The sequence below is a fragment of the Eschrichtius robustus genome, chromosome 14 (genome assembly GCF_028021215.1).
Source record: "Eschrichtius robustus isolate mEscRob2 chromosome 14, mEscRob2.pri, whole genome shotgun sequence".
Taxonomy (NCBI): domain Eukaryota; kingdom Metazoa; phylum Chordata; class Mammalia; order Artiodactyla; family Eschrichtiidae; genus Eschrichtius; species Eschrichtius robustus.
The window spans coordinates 84152649-84174057 of record NC_090837.1 but is presented as its reverse complement, the minus strand read 5'-3'; the positions used below and the strand labels follow the sequence as shown (position 1 = coordinate 84174057).

At 51.1% G+C, this 21409-nt stretch overlaps 1 protein-coding gene across 1 annotated transcript; it reads left to right on the top strand.

The window, feature by feature from the left end:
• The first annotated feature begins 7423 nt into the window (after positions 1-7423).
• Positions 7424-12242, top strand: RAX (retina and anterior neural fold homeobox). Its single transcript, XM_068562214.1, has 3 exons — positions 7424-7712; positions 7998-8254; positions 11075-12242. Exons 1-3 carry the CDS (start codon positions 7424-7426, stop codon positions 11588-11590), a joined length of 1062 nt encoding a protein of 353 aa, XP_068418315.1. The 3' UTR covers positions 11591-12242.
• Positions 12243-21409: the final 9167 nt, after the last annotated feature.

The following is a 21409-nucleotide window of genomic DNA, read 5'->3' as shown; positions in this document are numbered from 1 at the left end:
AGCATTACAATAATATTGACCTTACAGGGTGCTGTGAAGATAAAATGAGAATTGGCTCCCTGGTAACTGTCCTTTCGAAAAGAGGAGGAGAGAAGAATCCTGGAGATGGCCAAACTCTGGGTGGGAGATGGGTCAATTCTGCTGCAAAATGGGCATTCTCAGCTTTGCCGTCTTAGCACTCTAAGAGGATTGAGGGCCTTCAAGACCATCATCCCCTGGAGATAAATGTCTCTTGTACTTCCCCTAGGCACTCCGAATTCAATTAGTTTAATTAGAAAACAAGTAAAGAGGAATTATCTTAATATAGCTTTGCTTCTAACAACTCAAAAAAGGCCATTTCTTTGGCAGAAATCCAAGTTTCCCCTTATTGACATATTCTGAGATAATGATGTAAATGTCCCATTTTTTGGCAAAAAGGTGGACATCTCTTGCCCAAGAGATCATATTTTAGTTTTAATAGTAATGATACTTTCTGATTTCTTCACTCCTTAATGGAGTAGGAATATTGATACGCTAGTAAATATTTTTAAAACATTAACGGGGGTTGGGGAGGGGGGAGAATGTCCTGATTTTTATCGCTTGCTAATTTCAGTGGTAAAAATACTCCCACTATGGCTGATTTCAAGCTACTAATGTGAACTCAGAGCTGGGAAGAGATGCTAACTGTTGGCTCTCACAAGCCAGGAAGAGCTGATTCCGGCACACCAGTGGGGAGAAATATCAGTTGTTTGCCCAAACGCCCTGCAAATCTATTGCCAAGGGAATTTTTCTCCTCCACAGAGGCTACTTGAATCTGCATCAGCTGCAAAAGCAAGCTCAGGACCAAGGTAATTGTGTTGATAAATGACTGCGGAGTAGTGTGAGGAGTAACTTCATTGTATGTGTACAACAAGCATATTCCTCAGGGTTCAAGCACAGTCTTGGTCTGCGTGCAAGCATGGGACATCCAGTGAAGGATCCTGAGAGCTGAGCAGCAGTGGGAAAGCCACAGCAGCCTGGTGGAGTCTGGGAGTCTGGAGACTGGCCTCTAGCCCAAGCCCTGCCACAGATGCCCTGTCTCATCTGGGGCAAATCACTTAACTTTTCTGGGTCCACATTTCCACGTCAACAAAGGAAAAGTGGAGGCTAGAAGTGAAAGAGCAGACACGATCCTCTCCAAGCTTCCTCTTATAATTCTTAAGCCTATGGTCCTCTGAAATAACAGAAAACTAAATCAGAGGCGAATTTTAAGTGATGTTGTTCCCAAAATATTGCAGTTGGGCAACAAGGGGAGTGCCAGAGGAGGACAGACATCTTGCTAATTACCGGCTGGTCTGCAGAGAGCTGTGGTCCCTGTTCTTACACCAAAGGAAGCCTTGCAAACGGGACATTACTGCCGGGAAACACAACCACTCCCAGCTGCCCTACGTTTCATTTTTGTTATTAGATGAAATGTCTGTTTCCATATGCTCTTCCAATAGGGCTCTCAATTCAGCCAGAGATGCCCGTGAGGCCCGTCTCTTCACTGATTTATGTATTTTAGCCACAATTATGTTATGGGATTTTTATTCACTGCAGATCAGCTTGCGTGATCTTTGTTCCCAGGTCGAACCCATGCCCCGTGCAGTGGAAGCCTGGAGTCCTAACCACTGAACGGCCAGGGAATTCCCAATACTTATTTCAATTTAGTCTGAAAATAGTAGAGAAGATTCAGGTGTTCATATTAACTGATTAATAAACTGGTATATAGGAAGGGTGTTGATCATTTGTGCCAATTTTATGGAAGTGACAAGGGATATAAGTTGTCTACTTATAAATATGGAGTTTCTGATAAGCATCTCCAAGGACATTTTCTTGATATACCCTCTATCCTGCTTCAAGTAGGGAAACGTTTCATCAGTTGGGAAGATCTGATAGTGAGAGATGAACAAGCATAGTATATTTTATCTCTGGACTCAATATGTCAGTATTATTTTTTTTTTAAAGCCAACTAATTTCTCTCTAGCTTTTTTTTTTTTTAATTTTAGTTATTTATTTATTTTTGGCTGTGTTGGGTCTTCGTTGCTGTGCGAGGGCTTTCTCCAGTTGCGGCGGGCGGGGGGCCACTCTTCATCGCGGTGCGCGGGCCTCTCACCATCGCGGCCTCTCTTGTTGCGGAGCACAGGCTCCAGACACGCAGGCTCAGTAATCGTGGCTCACGGGCCCAGTCGCTCCGCGGCATGTGGGATCTTCCCAGACCAGGGCTCGAACCCGTGTCCCCTGCATTAGCAGGCAGACTCCCAACCACTGCGCCACCAGGGAAGCCCCAATATGTCAGTATTAAAGAGAGTTTAGCTATTGATTTTTTTTTTTTTTTTGCAAAGACTGTCAGCAGCTTGTATACTGTGCTCATGACATACAATAATAGACAGTAAAGGGACTTCCCTGGTGGCACAGTGGTTAAGACTCCATGCTCCCAACGCAGGTGGCCCGGGTTCGATCCCTGGTCAGGGAACTAGATCCCACATGTATGCCACTAAGAGTTTGCATGCCACAACTAAGGAGCCCATGTGCCACAACTAAGGAGGCCTTGAGCCGCAAATAAGGAGCCCTTGAGCTGCAACTAAGGAGCCCTCGAGCCGCAACTGACCCGATGCAACCAAATTAATTAACTAATTTAAAAAAATAGACAGTAGAGTATAGAGGAGAATACATTGAGTCAAAGAAGGACAAAATAAATGACACATGGTAGATGCTTAAACATATATTGTTCACAAAACACTAAGAGTGAATTGGAACTCCGGGAACAGAGAGAGAATTCCCTAAACTTTATAAGGCAGCCTTGGGAAGTTGAATGGTATACTTATTTTTTAAGCATATCTGGAATCATTATAATTGACCAAATAAATTATTGACTGCCCATCACATCTTTTTCACTCCCACCTCCCTCAAACTCTGAACCACATTATTCCTGCACCCTTTGACTCCTAAATTTTTTTACTTTATCTGCTAGTTCTCATATAGCCACAGGAGAATCAACTGTGAATATGTATATACACACACCGTATTGGGAGGTGGTATACGCAGTGATTAGATGGATATTCCTGAAAAAACACCAAGGTTCAAGTCCTGGCTCCACCTGAAACCAGCTGTACAACCTTAGGTGAGTGACTTATCCTCTCTGTGTCTCAGACTCCTCATCTGTAAAGTGGAGATAATAATCGTGTCTACCTCACAGGGTTATTGTGAGAACTAATTAGGTAATCTACGTAAAGGACTCGGAAGAGTGCTCACTGGCATATTGTTAGTATTCAATAAGTAATAACTGTTATTATATATACATATATTTTGTTTAACTCTTGACAGCTGAATTTGTTGAACTTCAGTGTGTGTGTGTTTAATGATTGTATGAGTTGAGTTTTGCTTTGGCTACAACTAAAGTTAAGTTGCTTTGCCCGAATGAACGTGTATCAGCTTGTGGGAGGAGATGGTCCTCCAGTGTGGTATGAGACAGACGGAGTTATTCCAGGATTAAAATACATCTACTAAGAGGATAGTCTCCATGCAGACATCGAGTTGGTTTTATACACTTTATGGAGTGATAACCCGTAAGTCCTCCAATAGACACTTTTCTCGCCCAAACCTCAAACATTGCTTCAAGGTGAAATTACTAGATTCAAATGCCATGAGCTCACTTTGTGAGTATGCCCCCTGCCCACCCAGTGTACAGAAAATTCACTCCATATATGCCCATTTTCTCAAGAGTGCTGTGGGTGAAGCAGTCCACCTCGAATGCTTCTAGAAAGGGGACCTCCTGTACACATCCAAGAAAAAAGAGCCACCCTGATTGCTGGTTATGTTTAGACTTTGTTTTCTTCGCGCTAGCCAGTCCCTATCCCCTTTCTCCTCAAAATCTCCCCGATCCAGTTGTCATTCTAGATTGTCTACCCCACATCAAGCTGAGCCTCCCCCTCTTAAACATCCCCGCAAGCCTCAACCACTCTCGTTCTCCTCACTTCTGGAAATGTTTCTCCAAACCATGCCAAGTTGAAAGGGGCTCTAGCTGCGTAAAGTTCAGCCCGCGTTTTGGGGGCTGTGAGGAGGGAGTTTTCTTTGATCCACCTAATGAATTAATGAATTAAACAGAGGTGGAGTTCAGAAGCCAGGCTCCTTGCTTTTGCCGAAGCTGGGTTGGGTATGAGCTGGCGTAACTGCCGGAAAAATGCAGCTTTGGGCTAGAAGAATTAAGGACATGGCCGAGTCCATTCATCTTCCCTAATCGAGTTCTTGGGAAATACACATGTAGATTAGCCCCTAACAATGACCCCCGGCTGATTGCTTGGAGTACCCTCCACTGTGCCCACAATAGTATTGACTAGCTCTTTATGTCACGTACAAAAGAAGTCCCAACCTCCCCTTGTCCTGCTTTGCCCTGTTTCTCCCGTGGTCCCTCGCCAGTGGCTGTTGAAGTCTTTGCTGCTTTTCTCCTGAGACTCTGAAATAAACAGTAAATAAAAGCTAACCTCACCTGGGCCTATTAGGGAGAGCTGGGCATTTCCAGAGGGAATTAACTTTGGAAAACAAGGCCATAAGCCCCTTAGCGTGTGGGCAGGAGCTTAAGAAAATGCTGCCAATCTTTGTTTAGCAGTGATTATAGAGATCAATTTAATATTGGGCGAGTTTACATAAAAAGCATACTCAGAGGGGAAACAACAAATACCAATTAATTATCCCTATGGCTGCCCTCTGGTCACCAAGGCGGCAGCACCTCAACCACCTGGCCTTTGTAACTGGTTCGTGGGACCTTGTGGGGTGCCACCAGATCGTTTTTGGGGAGAGTGCCTTTGACAGCCTAGAAAATGCGAAAAGAGGCCAAGTGGCAGGCTTCCCCTGCACTGGGGCGGGAACCTCCAGAGGGTTTGTCCTGTCGTCCTGGACACCAGCGCCCAAAGGCCGCTGTCTACGAGCTCTGACTGCATTTCTTTGGAAAATTAAGCTGCCTCTTCCTCAGCCTCTTACGTGCAGGATTCAGTCTCTGGGAAGGATTAAAGACGGACTGCAGACTAAGATGTGTTTTGATTCTGTTCAAAAATATCACACTCTGCCGTAAGAATTACAAGTGAGGGGCAGCCAGAGAGCATTGGACAAGGAGTTGGCCAGTCTGAGTTCCAGTCCTGTCCCTTCCACTTAATAGCCGTATCACTTTGGGCCTCAGTTTTCTCTTCTGTAAAATGGGGACAAATATATTTGTCCTGCTCACCTCACAGGGTTGTGAGGATAGGATGGCATGAAGAATGTGCTGAAAACCATAAAGTGATATGCAAAAACTGTAAACTGTGTATTGATTTTCATTAATTTAGCTTTTACTTGAAAAATAATTTCTCACTTGAATCAGTAGCTCAATTCTACCTACTGTAAACTCACATGTTTGCTGTTTTAATACACCTTTTTACAGTTTTATTAAAAAGAGAGAAATTGGTGTACTGAAGCCCTCCCATGTGCCCATCACGGAGAATTAACCATTTCCATTTAAAGATCCTTAACATAGTTACATGTCCTTTTAAATGTCCTTCTAACATTAATTTAAAGGTGGAGGACCCTAAGATACAGGTTTTTCTTTGGTTTCTTCCTTTGTCTTGGCTCTCCGGCTGGACGTTAAACTCCTTAAGGCCTGTGGCCCCAGCCTCTCCTTTCTTTTGTGATGTTGACAAGGCCCACATCAGTGCCCGACCCTCAGAAGGGACTCATGAACTGCCTGTCTCAATGCAAAATGAAGCCAACCAACCTTGTAGAGGCAGGGGTGGGGGGGAGGCGAGACACCCCTGCGTGGAGATCAGAGGGCCCCTGCAAAGGAGATTTTAAAAATCTCTGTTTTGTATCTCTATGAGATGATGGATGGATGGTAACTAAACTTACTGTGGTCATCATTTACGTGTGTATGTATGTGTATATGTGTCAAATCATCACGCGGCACACCTTAAACTTATACAGTGCAGTATCTCAATAAAACCAGGAAACAAAAGAAAAAGAATCTCTGGGTCCTGAAGCTTTTATTAGGAAAGCATTTTGGTTCACATTTCCCGCCAACATTTCAGTGAGGGCAGGGGCTGCCTGGGGTCTGGCATCAGCTTTGAGAAGAGCCGGCGTTTACAGTGCTATTCACAGCACTGGGGGGGATGTGAAAACACAAAACAAAACAAAACCATCCGCCCGCACAAATCATCGTCCCACTTGGCCTATGAGTCACTCTGGGCCTCGGAAGCCTCGTGGGGTCCCCTTTGCCAGAGGATTGTGCCTGTAGCCCCCAGAGAAGGGCGAGGCCTTGCACCCTGACGAAGGTCCTTCCCCCCTCAGCCTGAGGTTGGGTCATCTCCTTGGCCTGGAAGATGGTTTGGTGGGGAGGGTTCCCTCAGGACAAATAGTCTGCGAGGGTGACAACCCCTAGCGGGTCTCCCACCGGCTTGAGCCGGGCAGCGTGTCCGATTCGGCGCCTCCCAGCCTCCTGCTGGGCCGTGGGACCCTTGAAGTCGCCGGGCCTGCGGGCACAGATGGTCCCACCGTCTCCGGGGGCGGGCGCCGGGGTCAGGGGGCCTGCGGGCGCGCAAGTCCGAGGGGACAGGAAAGAGTAGTTAAATCAGATATAGACAAACAAAATAAACCCGAAGTCCGAGGCTTCGGACTACAGAGCCTAAAGAGGATTGCCGGTGGGGCTAAAAAGAGGAAGAAAGAGGGGAAAATTCAAACTGGGAAGAAGCGTGGACTGACTTCCAAAGCCAGAAAGCCAGGGAGCCTTCTCTCGGTCTTTCCAAGGGTCGCCCCTGGCGCTCAGCCCGGCGGAGGAAGCGAGCCTCGGGGCAGAAGGCGAGCCTGGGCTGAAGGAGAGGAGCCGAAGGAGGGAGGCAAGCCCGAGGGGGAGGTGGGACCGAGGGCGTCGGCCCCACTGAGGCAGGACTGGGGGGAGCGGACCCTCGGACCCGGGTCCCCGGGCCCGTCAAACATGCCCCCGCGGGTCTCCGGAGTGTTCGGAGCTGATCGAGAGGTGGGAGGTGGAAGGTTCGGAGTGCCGGCCCCGCCCGGGGTGGGTGGGCGAGGACCCCGAGGCTGGGAGAGGGAAGGACCCGCCCCGCTGCGAGGGGAGGGACCAGGGAAGAGGCTGGGTCCCGGGCGAGAGGGGAGGAGCCGGGGCGACCCGGCTTGGAGCCTTCAGCGCCCGGAGACCGAGCCACCGGGAGTTGAAACTCCGACTCCCGCCGGGACCGAGGCGGCCGCGGGCCGAGCGCTCACCCTCCTCTAGCGCGCGCGGCCGGGGCCCGCATCACCCGCGGAGCTTGACCTTGAGTCAGGACCCCTCGGGTTGGACGACCGCACCCGGGAGGGGCCGACTTCCAGCCTCTGCTCTCGGTCTTCCAAGCAGGCGGCGCTGCCGAGAGCGCGGGCCGCGCCCTCCGGCGTCCCGGCGCTCCCCATGCACCTGCCCGGCTGCGCCCCAGCCATGGCCGACGGCAGCTTCTCGCTCGCCGGCCACCTGCTCCGCAGCCCGGGCGGGAGCACCTCGCGGCTGCATAGCATCGAAGCCATCCTGGGATTTACCAAGGACGACGGGATCCTCGGCTCCTTCCCGGAGGAGCGGGTCGCCCGGGATGCGAAAGAGCGGGATAGAAGGCCGGGCGCGCGGACCTCCTGCCCTAAGGCGCCTGCAGGAGGCGCCGAGCCCTCCACACCGCCCGCCCCGGCACCGGCTCCCGAGTACGAAGGTGAGTGCGCACCCCGGCTGCTCCGAGACCGTTAGGGCTCCCAAACTTAGGAGCTCTGCAAGAGGAGAGAGCCCTGCCTTAACTTTTATAAAGGCATCTGGGCGCAGGGGTGGGGGCTATGTGCGTAGCAGGAGCTTCCAACGTGCGTTCAGGGAAAGCTAAGGGGCCCCTCGCAGCCCTGACTCCCGACCTCCCTGGGCCATCTCGGAGCCCGCATGGGTAGGCGGGGTGGCCCTCGGATACTCCGGGGAGTGTCTCTGACCGTCCGGGGTCTCGTCGTCCCAGCCCCTCGCCCCTACTGCCCCAAGGAGACCGGGGAGGCGCGGCCGAGCCCTGGGCTGCCTGTCGGACCCCCAGCCCCCGGCGACTCGAAGCTGTCAGAGGAGGAGCAGCCCAAGAAGAAGCATCGACGGAATCGCACGACCTTCACCACATACCAGCTGCACGAGCTGGAGCGCGCGTTCGAGAAGTCCCACTACCCCGACGTGTACAGTCGCGAGGAGCTGGCCGGCAAGGTCAACTTACCCGAAGTCCGGGTCCAGGTAAAGCGCCCAGATGGGCCCACGGGAGGGCCGGAAGCTCAAGCTGCAGCCAAAGCTCCCTTGAATCCCTGGGCGTCCACGCGTTTATTATGGCACTTTTCCCACGGGCCCTCCTGCGCTTGGTTCTCCCAGAACCCCACAGGAGCGTCACAGATTTTCCATGCGCCCCATGCCCCGTCCCTTGGACAGTCTGTTCCAATTTGTAGTAGCATCTCCCCTTTGGGGGCTCCCTCGTTCTAAGCTAAAAGAGAGGAACTGGCAATAGCTGGCAAGATGAAGAGGCGACAGCATCCAGGACCGGGGCGGGGGCCGGGAAGCACTGAGTGGAGAGGGAATGTAGGCAGCGGCTCGAGGGTAACTGGATTGCAGCCCCAAATGCCACCATAGTCAGTTACGGCGCGCACCTTCTTGAAGACGAAAACCCTATCTTCTTAAGGAGAGCCTGGCGCCTCTCAGTTGAAACTTTCGGTGGATTTGTTTAAGAAACTGACTTTTGCTTCTCGGGTGCACATCCAGCCAAACTTCCCACTGCTGCAGAGGCCTTTTCTTTTTATTTAAAGGGGTTTTCGCTTTAATTAAAGCTGAATTATCTTTAATCCCTGATCATTAAAATATTTGAAAGCCTTAAATATTTGCTAGTCATCTGTGAAAAATCCGGGAGAATTTCCAAATTGGGAGAGTTTACAGAGGCCTGAAAGGGAGACATTGGGAACAAATTTCACCGCATCTGAAAGGCAGTGGAACTAAGATGGGATTTTTGTGTGTGTCTAATGAATTAGATTTCCAGGAAGTGAGGATACTCAGATGTTTGGGGCTTTTAGCCTTGTCTTAAAAGTAAAAGCGGACAGGCTCTTGCCTTTTGTCTTTTCTGTTTAGTTTAAGGGGTTAAAGTAATGAGTGAATGTCATGGTTTTAAAAAATAGTTCCCTAATGTGACTCAGGATTAACTGGCAAGGACAGTTCAATTTCTTCTAATTTGGGGCAGTAGAGCTGCAAGGATTTCATTGAAGAGGTGGACATTTTAGCACCTGCTTTTCAGGGAGGAAGGATGGGGTAGGGAGAGGGAAAGAAAACAAGTGAAAGATGAAGAAAGAGGCAAGGGCAAAGCCCTCCAGTGCCCCTCCAGGCACAGCCCACTCAGGGGCTGCCTTCATGCCTCTGTCCCACGTTCCTTCCTCTTTACTTGTTCCTTCCCTCTCTACTTGTTTGGGGATGTTTGCTTCTTGTTTAAGACGTGAGCTTCTTGAGAACAGTGTCTGACTTCTCTGTGATCACAGGGCCAGCACAGTGGCCCAGCATATGGTGGGTTCTTAACACATGGGTATGATGTAATCAGGTTGGGGGGTGGGTAGGCAGAGTCTCCCACTGTGTTGAGGACAGCAGTAGAACAGGAGAAGAGCAGACTATCCCAGGTTTTAGCCCTCTGACTCTGGATACTGGATCTGAAGCCTATAGCTGATATTTTGGGGGATGGAGTGGGATGTTGGTGGGGGGGAGGGAGGGGCAGTGGGATGGAAGCCCTCACCCGTGCCAGTGTTTCTCTATATAGCTAACGTTTCTGGGAAAATCAGGGCCTCAGATATGCTGATGAATCTTTTATTGAAAGGGGCCCGGGGTACCTGCATTTTTGTTCTTTCTCTCTTCCCCCCCCTCCCCCAAATCCCAGCTTTGCAGACAGTTGCCCTGCTCTGCTCAGGTGCTGGATGGCTTTTTCTCAGTTCTCCTATGAGGTCCCCTCTCCCTATTATTAACTCAGAACTGCTGTCTCCCTTCTGACGTGGCAATTATTCCCACATTTTCCTTCATAAATTTAACACCGAAGCCCCCCCCCAGTTTGGCCAAAGTTCTTTCTAGATTCCCCACTAAACTACACCAGTTCTCTCTGTTCTGTTCCTGAGGGTGGTAACTTGGTAGTGAAACCTTAATTACACCCTTTCTTGTGCTTTTATCAAATCAGTAATGGAAGTTGCAGCCTTAAGAGACCAGACTTCACTCTTGGTGTGGACTTTCTCTATGTAAAGAAAAAAAGAAAAACTTGAACTCATTGAATTCATCTTAGGGTAACGTTAAAACTAACTCCACAGAGTAAAAGTAGGTTATTAAACTTGAACTATTGTAATCATTGAAAGCCATTTTTAGGAAATATCAGAAACACTAGTCAGATATCGATTAAATAAAAACGAAAATCTTACGAACAGTAATATGCATATTAAATATGCCTGGGATAAAATCAACCCACTTTGTTCTATCAGTAATTTGTGGAAATAGCTCTATTTTAACAGCCAATGTTTCCAGTTACAGTACTTAGAGTATTTGTTTATACGTATGTTTATAACAGGCAAAATGTGGGTAAAGCACAGAAAGTCTGCGACAAAAGCGCAGCCACTGTACCACACAGGGAGGAAGCCGGGTCTAAAGTGAAGGGTCGGGAGGGGCTGCCAACCAGCAGGTCACAGAAATTTGGTGAGATCTGGCTTCCCAAGTCCCACTGTCCGATTCCAGGGTTAACTTCATTTTTTTTTTCTGCCTGTTCGGTGCCAGGAGTTGGAAACAGATACAACCACAGCTAAGGGTGAGGTAAACAGGGACAAGGGTGGGAACACCACGGAGGACAGGGATGGGACAAAGAGACTCGACGCGAGAGAGGAGGAGGGAGGAGACTGGAGCAAACGGGACAGAGAAGAAGGATAAGGCGGGTGGGGAGCGGGGGGTGGCGGCGGGGATGAAAGGAGCAGGTGAAACAGTCGAGCCCCGGTCCTTCTCGGGGGTGGGGAGTCCTGCCCCCGCCGCAGCCCGACGGCGCTGTGCTGCCTTCCGCAGGTGTGGTTCCAGAACCGACGGGCCAAGTGGCGGCGGCAGGAGAAGCTGGAGGTGTCGTCCATGAAGCTGCAGGACTCGCCCCTGCTCTCCTTCAGCCGCTCCCCGCCCGCCGCGGCCCTGGCGCCCCTCGGGGCGGGCCCGGGCGGCGGCGGCGGCGGCGGCGGGCCTGCGGGGGGCGCCCTGCCGCTCGAGTCGTGGCTCGGGCCGCCGCTGCCGGGCGGGGGCGCCACGGCGCTGCAGAGCTTGCCAGGCTTCGGGCCGCCGGCGCAGAGCCTGCCCGCCAGCTACACGCCGCCGCCGCCGCCGCCGCCCTTCTTGAACTCCCCGCCCCTCGGCCCCGGCCTGCAGCCCCTCGGGCCGCCGCCGCCGCCGCCGCCCGCCTACCCGTGCGGGCCCGGCTTCGGGGACAAGTTCCCGCTGGACGAGGCGGACCCGCGCAACAGCAGCATCGCGGCGCTGCGCCTGAAGGCCAAGGAGCACATCCAGGCCATCGGGAAGCCGTGGCAGGCCCTCTAGGGGCACCGGGGACCAAATCAGGCCGGACGCCCGTCCTAGCAGCCGACCCCGAGCCGCAGGCGCTCACGCCTTCTCCCTGGGTCCCCCGGACTCGGCCACTCTTGCCCTGCGCCGCCTGAAGACCTGGGTCTCGGATGTTCATCTGCGCCCGACTCACCGCGGAGGGCTGACCCCGCAGGCCAGCCGAGACCTTCTGGCCACACCCACACTCCCATGGACCCCGGGCCTTGCTGCTGGAAGGGGACAGGCGGCCTCGCTGCTGCCACCCCGGCGGGCGCCGGAGCCTCCAAGTTCAAGGGACCCAAAGCGCCTGACCTCGGCCGCTCCCGGGCGGCGTGGCAACCCCAGAAAAGGCCGACTGGGAGGAAGGGGAGGCGGAGAAAGGGTTTGAGGAACTGTCTGTACAAGTAGTTTCGAAGAATTGAGGAGGAGAATTAAAGATTTACCTGTTTTGGTTTGACTCTGGTTAAGCGCGCTCAGGACTGCGGTGGCGGGGAGGAAGACGTGCGTATGAAGGCGGGTTCTGGAGGGGCTGCCGTGATGCACGTGGAGGGTGCGGGAAAGCAGCGGGCTGCGCAGGAGCTGGGGCTCCCTCCTGCGCATCCTCGGGGAGCTGTGCTGCAGCGGAGAATCGCCAGCGTCCCAGACACAGCGACGCCCTAGACCAGAGCGCCGCTCTCCTGGCACGGCGGGCGCCGCCGAGTGTGTGGGGTTCCGGGTGTTTGGAGCCGAAGGCTCAGCTGCCTGCGCGTTCCCGGCCCCTCGATACCCCAACAGCCGAGCTGCAGCTGCTACTTTGAAGGACAGACCCTAGGAAGCGTCTGCACCACCTTCCCAGGGTAAGAGTTGAACTCCCCGAAGCTCCTGGCGGCCCCGCCTCCCTCTTTCCAGCCCGCCGCGGCCCCAGGCCCCTCTCAGATCATTGTGCAGGTCACCGGCTCGGGGCCCGCCCCTGCTACCCAGGGTTGATGACATTAGTGCTCCGAAGACTGGGGCATGGCGACTTTTCCTTTTGTAAGCCCCGCGCCACCCTCTCTCCTCCCCAACTCGCTCCGCACCCGGCAGCCCAGTGGTTCTGCTTGACGCGCGTCGGGCTGGCAGTCGCGCTCGGGGAGAGCGTCCTGGAGCGCTCTGAGCCGCGACCCGGAGGGCACATTCTCGCGGGCGCGTGGTGGACAGTATTGCGGCTGTTTGGCGCCGTCTCTGGGGGGCGGGAAAGGAATCCAGAAGTCTCCGCGGGCTTCAGAAGCTCCCGGGGTACTCGCGGCGTCCCCGGGGCGAAGGAGAGCCCGGAAGTCCCAGCCTGAGAGGCCGCGGTATGAATAACCCGGATTCCCGCCGCGCAGGTCCTTCTGGCCTCCTGTCTTTGAGTGCTCCCGGGAAGGCGCGGCCAGAGCCTTAGCGTCAACCAGCTACTTACTGTCTATAGGTCGTTAGCACGTTAGTGAACCACCCCAGCCCCCTTTCCTCCTGTAAATGAGCCCCACCTCCCTGGGAAATGGGAAAGATGGGTAGTTTACCGCATTGTGTAAACTATACCAATGATGTGGCATGAAGCAATACACATCGTGATCCCGATTCTCCGATCCCGAGTATCCCTGTGCTGTTCTTGGGTTCCTGAAACCTACCTGGGAAAAGGAGGACTATCCCGGGGCTGGGAGTAGAGGGAGTGTCATCACAGGGTTCAATCCCTGCCATGTGGGTCCTTAGAGGCTGTGGCATAACCAGAGCTGTGTACCCCTAGACCTTCATCTGGAGCCGAACACATAGTAGGCTGGTCAGGAAGAATTTATTGAATGGGTTATTTCCCCCAATAGGTAGGGAGTAATATACTGATACTTGCGCTTTTCTCTGACAAGGAGGTTCCATAGGGAAATGAATGGAGTGGCCCAAGCAATATCAGATCTTGGCATGAAAAAAATAGGTAAACTCAGGATGGATGTGTAAGTAAATTTCTTTCACTTTGGCCTATCTTCTCTTTCATCCTTTAATGCCCTCGTTTTACTAGGAATGGTTTATTCAGAGAACTTCCAGATTCAGTGGCCCTGGGTGAGTACCACACTTGCTCTGCCCTCTTTCTCCTTAGCCCTGGGCACCTCTGACCTTGTGCATCTCATCATCAGCAACTTCTTCGATTCCCTTAGATCATTTCCATTATTCATTCTGTCTCCTTCTCTCTGCCATTTTTCTTCCTATCTTTTTGCGTCTGCAGCTTTCCACCATTTTCCTCTCCTCTTTTACTAGTTTAGTCTGAGAATGGATATTCTAAACGATCTCTTTAGGCAACAACAGAGTGAACCATACCTGGACTTCAGGGACAAGTCCTTGGAAAATGATCAAAATGCTAATAGCTAATGATCATTGAAAACTTACTATGTGCCTGCACTCTTCTAAGTGGTTTCATCTCAGTTAAGCCTCATAAGGACTCTACTAGGAAGATTCAACTAGCCCCATTTTATAGATGAGGAGACTGAGGCACAGAGAGGTTGCACCAATTAACTCTGCTTGTAAGCGTTGGAGCTGGAATAACTAGAAGTCCCGTCAGTTCACGATCATACTGCATATTCGGGAAATATTGCTGAATAAGTGCTCCTTAATTCCAATTCCCAAGAACAGCTCGTTAGGCCACATTGGGAATTCAGATGCTGAGGAATGGGTGCTCGTTGTGAGTGCCTTCCTGGGCTACCTGGGGGAGGCCTGGACAAAGCATCAGCCCCAGCGTCCCTCCCCGCCCTCTTCCTAAGGGCTGCCTAGTAGGGCAGCTCCACTGGGCCTGCGGTGAGTCAAGCTCCCAGCTCCAGGAGGAGGGGTGCAGGTGAGGCGGGCAGGCGGTACTGTCCTTAACTCCGGTAGGAGGTGAGAATGGCTTGTGATAAAGAGCGTTAAAGCCCCAGACGATCCAGAAATACCTGGGGCCGCTGCTCAAGCTCACGGCTACAGAAAGCAGTTTGCAGAGGTGCCGGTCAAGGTGCGGCACTGCCTTCTGAAACTAGACCGTGCTGGCTCTGATTTGGGGCGGACACACGCCTTTCAGGGACTCTGGGGGAAAGGACTCCCCCAGTAAACCTTCATCCCTTGGGAAATGGTTCTTAAGTCTTCCATGACGAGGCTGCGGGTTTGGCTCAGGTTACCACTGTCCACTGAAGGGGAACAGGAACCAGTTGGGAGTGGTCTTACGGGGTTCGGGGAGAAGAAACACTGTGTTGCTCTAAGCAGGCCTTGCTTCAGGGCGACGTGGATCCTGTCAGACTAGGAGGGAGGCCCTGGGGACTCTCTCGCAGGAAGACGACCCCAGTTCTGAACGGCAGCCGGAGGGGGAGGGGGTGGGGTGGGGGGTGGGAAGAAGGTGGGACGTCAAAACCGCTCCTCCGGGCTCCTGCGAGCTGGGGTGGGAGCCGCCGGGGGCCAGGCTGTGAGACCGCGGGGGCGGGGCGGAGAAGGGCGCCTCGGATTGGACGGCTCCGAGGGAAGGGCGGAGTCAGGCACGGCCAGCGGTGCCGCGGGCGCAGACTGTCTGGCGCTCCCCCTGGACCGAGGGCGAATGCAGAGATCCCGGGCCGGCGCGGAGCTGGGCGCCCCGCTAGCCTGGCCGCCATCAGCCACCCCCGCCGCGCTGGGGGCATTTCAGTTTTCGCATTTCTCCCTTTACGGAGGAGTCTCTTCCTGCCCGTGAGCGTGGCGTGACCGTCCTGCGCGCCGTGGCTCCAGACTTCTGGTGGTGATTTTTCTCTTCCTTGGGGACGCAGGGCACTGAGGGCTCCGCCTCTCCAGACCGCCGGTCTCCAGAGTCACGGGGTCCAGAGGCGGCCGTAGCCGCGGAGGGTCTCCCTCCCTCGGTGTCCTGGAGCCGCGCGCTGCGACCCCAGGCCGGTCCCGGCTGTTCATCCGACGTGGGTTTCCCGCTCTCGGAACCCAGTTCTGCCTCCTGCGGACCCGAGCTCCCACCTCTGCTGCCGGGAGGGTGATCAGGACGGGTGTGGGTGAGAGGGGGTGGGAGGGCTGGGAGAGACCCCTTGGGAGGGGCAGGATTCGGCCCAGAGGTCAGCAACTGAACGGGGGCGGCCCCGCTGTCTTTACTTATTTTAAACGTATAGTTACTGTTTGGGGAGATGGGAAATGTTACACCAGGGGAGACAGTCCCTGCCCGTCCCCGACAATCTCGAATCCGACGAGAGGAGGCAGGGGATCCTCATCCTTCCTGCTCTTGGCCAAGTTCATCGGTTACTTGAAAGCCTAGGCGGAGAGCCCTCGGTGTAGCCAGGTTCGGGAAGCGAGGGCAGCGCGGGACTCCGCTTCCCGTGAGCCGCGTCGTCCCCGCGGGAGGTGCACGGAAGGGACACCAGGAGTCCGGACACAGCCGCCCCCAGGAACCTAGCATTTAACGTGACGCCTCCCGCCCGCGCCCCCAGCCTCGCTGAGCACCCTTCTCTGTCTCAGGTCCAAGCGCGCCTTTCCGCCGACAGAACCTTGCTACACGAATGGAATTCCAGCCTCCAGGAGGCCAGCAAAAAAAAAAAAAAAGATTTTCTGGGAAGATAATATTAATTAAAAGCTGGCCTCTCCTTTCCGCTCAGCAAGCGCGAGCTCCGCCTGCGTCCTGACCCGCCTGGGAAAGGGGAGGCCCGGCAGCCGCAGGCAGGCCCTCCCGACTCTTCAAGAGGCCGATGGTGCGCTTTCTGGCCAATGTCGTCCCCTTAATTGGGAACTGGCTCCAATAATCTGGCCTCGGCTTGTTAGCTGTACAATAGGAGGCAGAGTTAATGACTCATTAGTGATTAATTCCTTAACTGTGCCTTAATTGCTCTCTGTAAAACTCCTTTCGTAAAACTGGATTAAATAGTCTAGATCCTTGGCCACGTCTCTCACAGGCCTGCAAGACACGGAGTGGGCCATGTTCCCTTACCTTTGGCGGGTCATCTTCTTAAGGGCAGGTGCAGTGTCACCCCTCAGCCTGGAAGTCAGGAGATCTCTGGTCCAGTCAAGGCTGTGACACTGCCTGGTCATGTGACCCCGAACAGGTCCCCCTGTACAGCTATATCTCCAAAATCTCCCTTTATCCCTCATTACCCACCATAGACTCCTGAAACAGAACACATTTTATTTTATTCTATTCTATTCTATTTTTTAAATTTGGCCGGGCCACACTGCATGCGGGATCTTAGTTCCTCGACCAGGGATAGAATCCATGTCCCCTGCATTGGGAGCGTGGAGTCTTAAACATTGGACTGCCAGGGAATTCCCCGGAACACCTCATTTTTAAAAGCAGTGTTCTGCTCTATACATGGTATAAGTGTGTGTGTGTTTAGGTTAGTAGGTTCTGAATGAACTGCGTAGGAGGCTACCTTCCTGTCCAAAGTGGTCTGAGAAAGCTCTTTCCCGTGCTAACAGTGGCTGGGTTCTATAGTCTCCCCATTTGTACTTTAAAAACTTAGCTGTTTGTTTTTTTCACCTTCTTAATTTTCCTGTCATCTTTATCCATTCCTGAAACTTGCAAGGCGTGGTGGACATGTAATGATGAATAAACAAGAGTCTCCACCCTCAAGGAGCATAGCCTAAGTAGAGGAAATAAGAATGAAACTGTACACACGTTTGCAAGTGCCTACTGGTTTTCTCCACCTGGGGTCCCACAGGCCACCCCAAACCAGATATGTTCAAAACAAAACTTATTTGTCTTTACTGTGTGGCTTCCTAAAAACCTTCTTAAAACTCTCCTCTCTCTTTCTGCATTCGTAGCCACCCAACGGATGCGATGAAATTGTTCTTGAGCCCTTGAGGCAAGCTATTTTCCAGTTTCCTTTCTACCTTATTTCTCAGCCATACATCTTCCAAATTTTAGCTGCCCAGAACAGAGACATCGCCCAGCCTCCCTTTCAATTAGATATGATTAAATAATGACCAATGTCATGGAACAGAAAACACTTTTAGGATGTAAGTTCTTAAAGGTCACCAGCACACCCTGTTCTTGTCTCTTTCCTGTAGTCTGTTGGCTACAAGACAGGTGTGACGCTGGAGCCCCCATCTTGGACCATGTCATGACGCCACATGTTGAGGACGCTGAGTAACATGATGGAAGGGACCATATGCGATAAGTCCCTGACACTGGTGCACCATGCTAGCTCTTGACTGCTACCTGGGCTCTCTGTTTTAAGTCTAATTTTTTGGTCACTGTTAGCCAAACCTAACCCTAATTCGTCCATCCCTTTTCTTCAATGCCTGTATGCAGTTAACTACTTAGCCCCATTGATTTTGCTTCAGAATGTCTCTTAAATTCACCTAGCCCTGTTTTTCCAGCAAGCTCTCTAGCTCAGGGCTTTATCAACTCTCACTCACGCTGCATGGCCTCCCATGGCATACAGCGCTTCTCATGGCCCCATTTTATGGTTGTTTCTTCGTTGATTCACTTACCCATTACATTTATTGGATTATTTCACCATTGATTCATTTCCCTATTATATTTATTGGGTTCTGTTTTTGATAAGCTCTGGAGCTAGAAAGATACAGCTTCCATATTATCTTCCTGACCCTAAATCCTTTCAATCTATCCTTCACACTGTAGTCAGAATTAGGTGCTTCAAATAATTCCTCTGCTTAAAACAATTCCTTATGGCTCATGGGACAAAAGCCAAGCACCTGATGAGTATGGCATCTGAGCCGCTTCTGAATCTGACCCCACCCATCTTTCCAGGCTTGCCTCTAGCCTTCCTCCTCACCCCCCTTCCCTCCTCATCCTCTGCTTAAGTGACACCAGAGTACTCTGCATTTCACTGGTCCACCATGTGCTTTTTCACTTTGCGGCTTTGAGTGTGAATGTTCCTTCTGCCTGGAAGGACTTCCCACCCTCCCCCTCCTGGCAAACTCCTTCAGGACCTGGCCCAGATGCCACTGCCTTCTGTGCAGCTGGCCCGCTTTCTTGCAACAGTCGGTTCCTTGTTCTTCTTCCCCCCCAGAGCACTTTGTTGATGGAGTGCTACTCCAGCACTCATCCCATAGTGATGTCCACGGCCCCAAGGGAGACTGTGGGCTCCTTGAAGGCAGCTGTCTGGTCCTCCCCTGCATATTCAGTGCCTGACCCAACAGAAGCACCCAGTAACTAGTACAGGGGTATGTGAGGCCCAGAGAAAACATCCCATCCTATAAGAGCTTATAACAAAGAATCTGTCCTAGACCACGAAGTCACAGAAGACTTCTCTGAAGAAGTGACACTCAATCTGAACTCTGAAAGGAAAACAAGTTAGCCAGGCAAGAGGAGAGGGGCACGGCATGTGTGAAGGAGGAGGGACCGGGGCCAGTCTGACGCTCTGGAACAAGGCTGGTCTGGCAGAGGCCAAAGGAAACTTAGAGAAGCAAGAGTCTACGTGGCTAAAAACAATTTTAGGAGGCAAGTTCTGCATCCAACCAAGACTCATAAGGAAGGGAATTTTCCAACATAGGAAGTGTGTTCACCTGCTGGATGGCCAAAAATTAACTAATGTCTGCTATAGGTGGGGATATAGTCATTTCAAATAAATCATCTCGTCTGCAGTATGAAGAGCTGGGAAGGCGGCAAGAGAGAGTTCTAGAAGACCAGTTAGAAGGCTATTGCAGTAATTGAGGGAAGAGAGCATGAAAGCCCCTTGTGGTGACAAGGAGGCCAGGTCTGAGGTTGAGTGAGGAGATTGTGAGTTCAGTCTTGAGCAAATGAGTTTGAGTAGAGATATTGGGTAGGCAACTCCTAGTACTGGCTTGGAGCTCAGAGCAGAGCTGGCTGCTATCCGAGCTCTGAGATCGGTGCACAGATGATAATCAAAGCCATGGGCAGAGATGAGATGAGATTGCCAAGAGAGACGGAGTGTGGAGTGAGAAGAGGAGACCGATGTCAGAGCCTTGAGAGGCTCCAGCGTTTCATGGACAGTGTTGGAGGAGGGCAGGGGAGTGAGAGAAGAAAAATCAGGAAAGTGTGGTGACATGGAAGCTAAAGAAAGAGAGTTTCAAAAGGGAAAGAACGGGCAACAAGACTGTTAGAATTTTCAAAACTTAAAACTTAGCCAGTGATGAAACAAGGATATACAATTTTTGCTTCCTACAGCGGGACGGGATGCAGCTATTTTGGAAACACTGCCAGTGTTTCCTCCTGCCTGGGAAGTAATCACAGTGGTGGCCGGACCCCACCAGCCACTTCTCTAAGACGGGGACAGCAGGGCAGGAATTGCACAGACTTTGCCTATTTTTGTGTTTGTATTGACCCTATTCCTGTCCTTCCTTCTAAACTTTCCCCCACCTGTCTTCTGCACCTTCAGAAAGCCACTCATTCCACATCTAGAAAGAAAGTGAAATAAAGCAATTGTCCTAGAAACGCCAACTGATTATGTAAAATCCATTCAGAATAAACTCTTTAGTCCTTCATACAAGATGACTCCAACTTACCTTTCTCCATCACTCAAACTCTTCTGCACACACCCTCTGCTCTTGCCAAACTCAACTGCCCACCAAGCTTGACCCAAGTTTTCCTACCTTTATGCCTTTATCCAAGCTCTTCCTTCTACCTGCAATATCTTCCCCCACAGAAAATACTTTAAGATGAGTGAAAATGAAGATGCAGCATACCACAACTTATGGGATGCAGCTAAAGCAGTGCTTAGAGGGAATGTTATAGCGTAAATGCTGTCTATATTAAAAAAAGAAGATCGCAAATCAATAACCTAACCTTTCATTTTAACACACTAGAAAAAGAAGAACAAACGAAACTTGAAGTGAGCAGAAAGAAGGAAATAGTAAAGATTAGAGTGGAAATGAATAAAATAGAGAAGAGAAAAACAACAGAGAAAAAATACTTGATATAATTAGGTATCAGGGAAATGAAAAATAAAACCACGATGAAATACCACTTCACATGCATTAGGATGACTAGAGTCAGAAAGTCAGCAGCAAGAAACGCTGGTGAGAAAGCGAAGAAATCAGAACCCAACATACGCTCATGGGGAAATGTAAAAATGTTGCAGCCACTTTGGAAAACAATCTGGCCGTCCTTCAAATGATTAAATATAGAATTACCATAGGAACCATCAATTCTGGCCAAGAGAAATGAAAACATACATCCACACAGAAACCTGTACATGAAAGTTTATAACATGCATTCTTCATAATAGCTAAAAAATGGAAACAACCCAAATGCCCATCGACAGATGAATTAATAAACAAAATGTGATATATATATATATATACAATGAGATATTATTCAGCCATAAAAAGGAATGGGATACTAATACATGCTCCAACATGGGTGGGCCTTGAAAACATTATGTTAAGGGAAAGAAGCCAGACACAAAAGACCACGTACCAAGTAAATGGAAATTCATATGACATTCCAGAATAGGGTAATCTATACACACAGAAAATAGACTCATGGTTGCTTTGTGCTGGGGGACAGGGGGATGGGGACACAGCGGGGGATAAAGGATATGGGATTTCTTCTCGATGTGATGAAAATGTTCTAAAATCAGCTGTGGTGATGAATGGTTGCCTATATCTTTGAATATACTAAAAGCTATTGAATGAGGCACTTTAAATGGGTGAATTGTATGGTATGTGAATTATATCTCAGTAAAGCTGTCGTTTTGTTTTGTTTTTCTTTTTTTAAGTCTTCCCACTAAACTCCATCCATTTCAGGATAGAAGAATTTTTTACTCACGTTGGAAGAATTTTCCTAAATACCATGTTCATCGTGTTGCTCCCTTGCCAGGGAGCCTTTTCAAATTCAATAAGGACGTATCAATTCAGCTAACAGATAATGAGCGCCTACTGTCCTAGGCACAGTGATCAAAGCATCCACACACTTCTTCT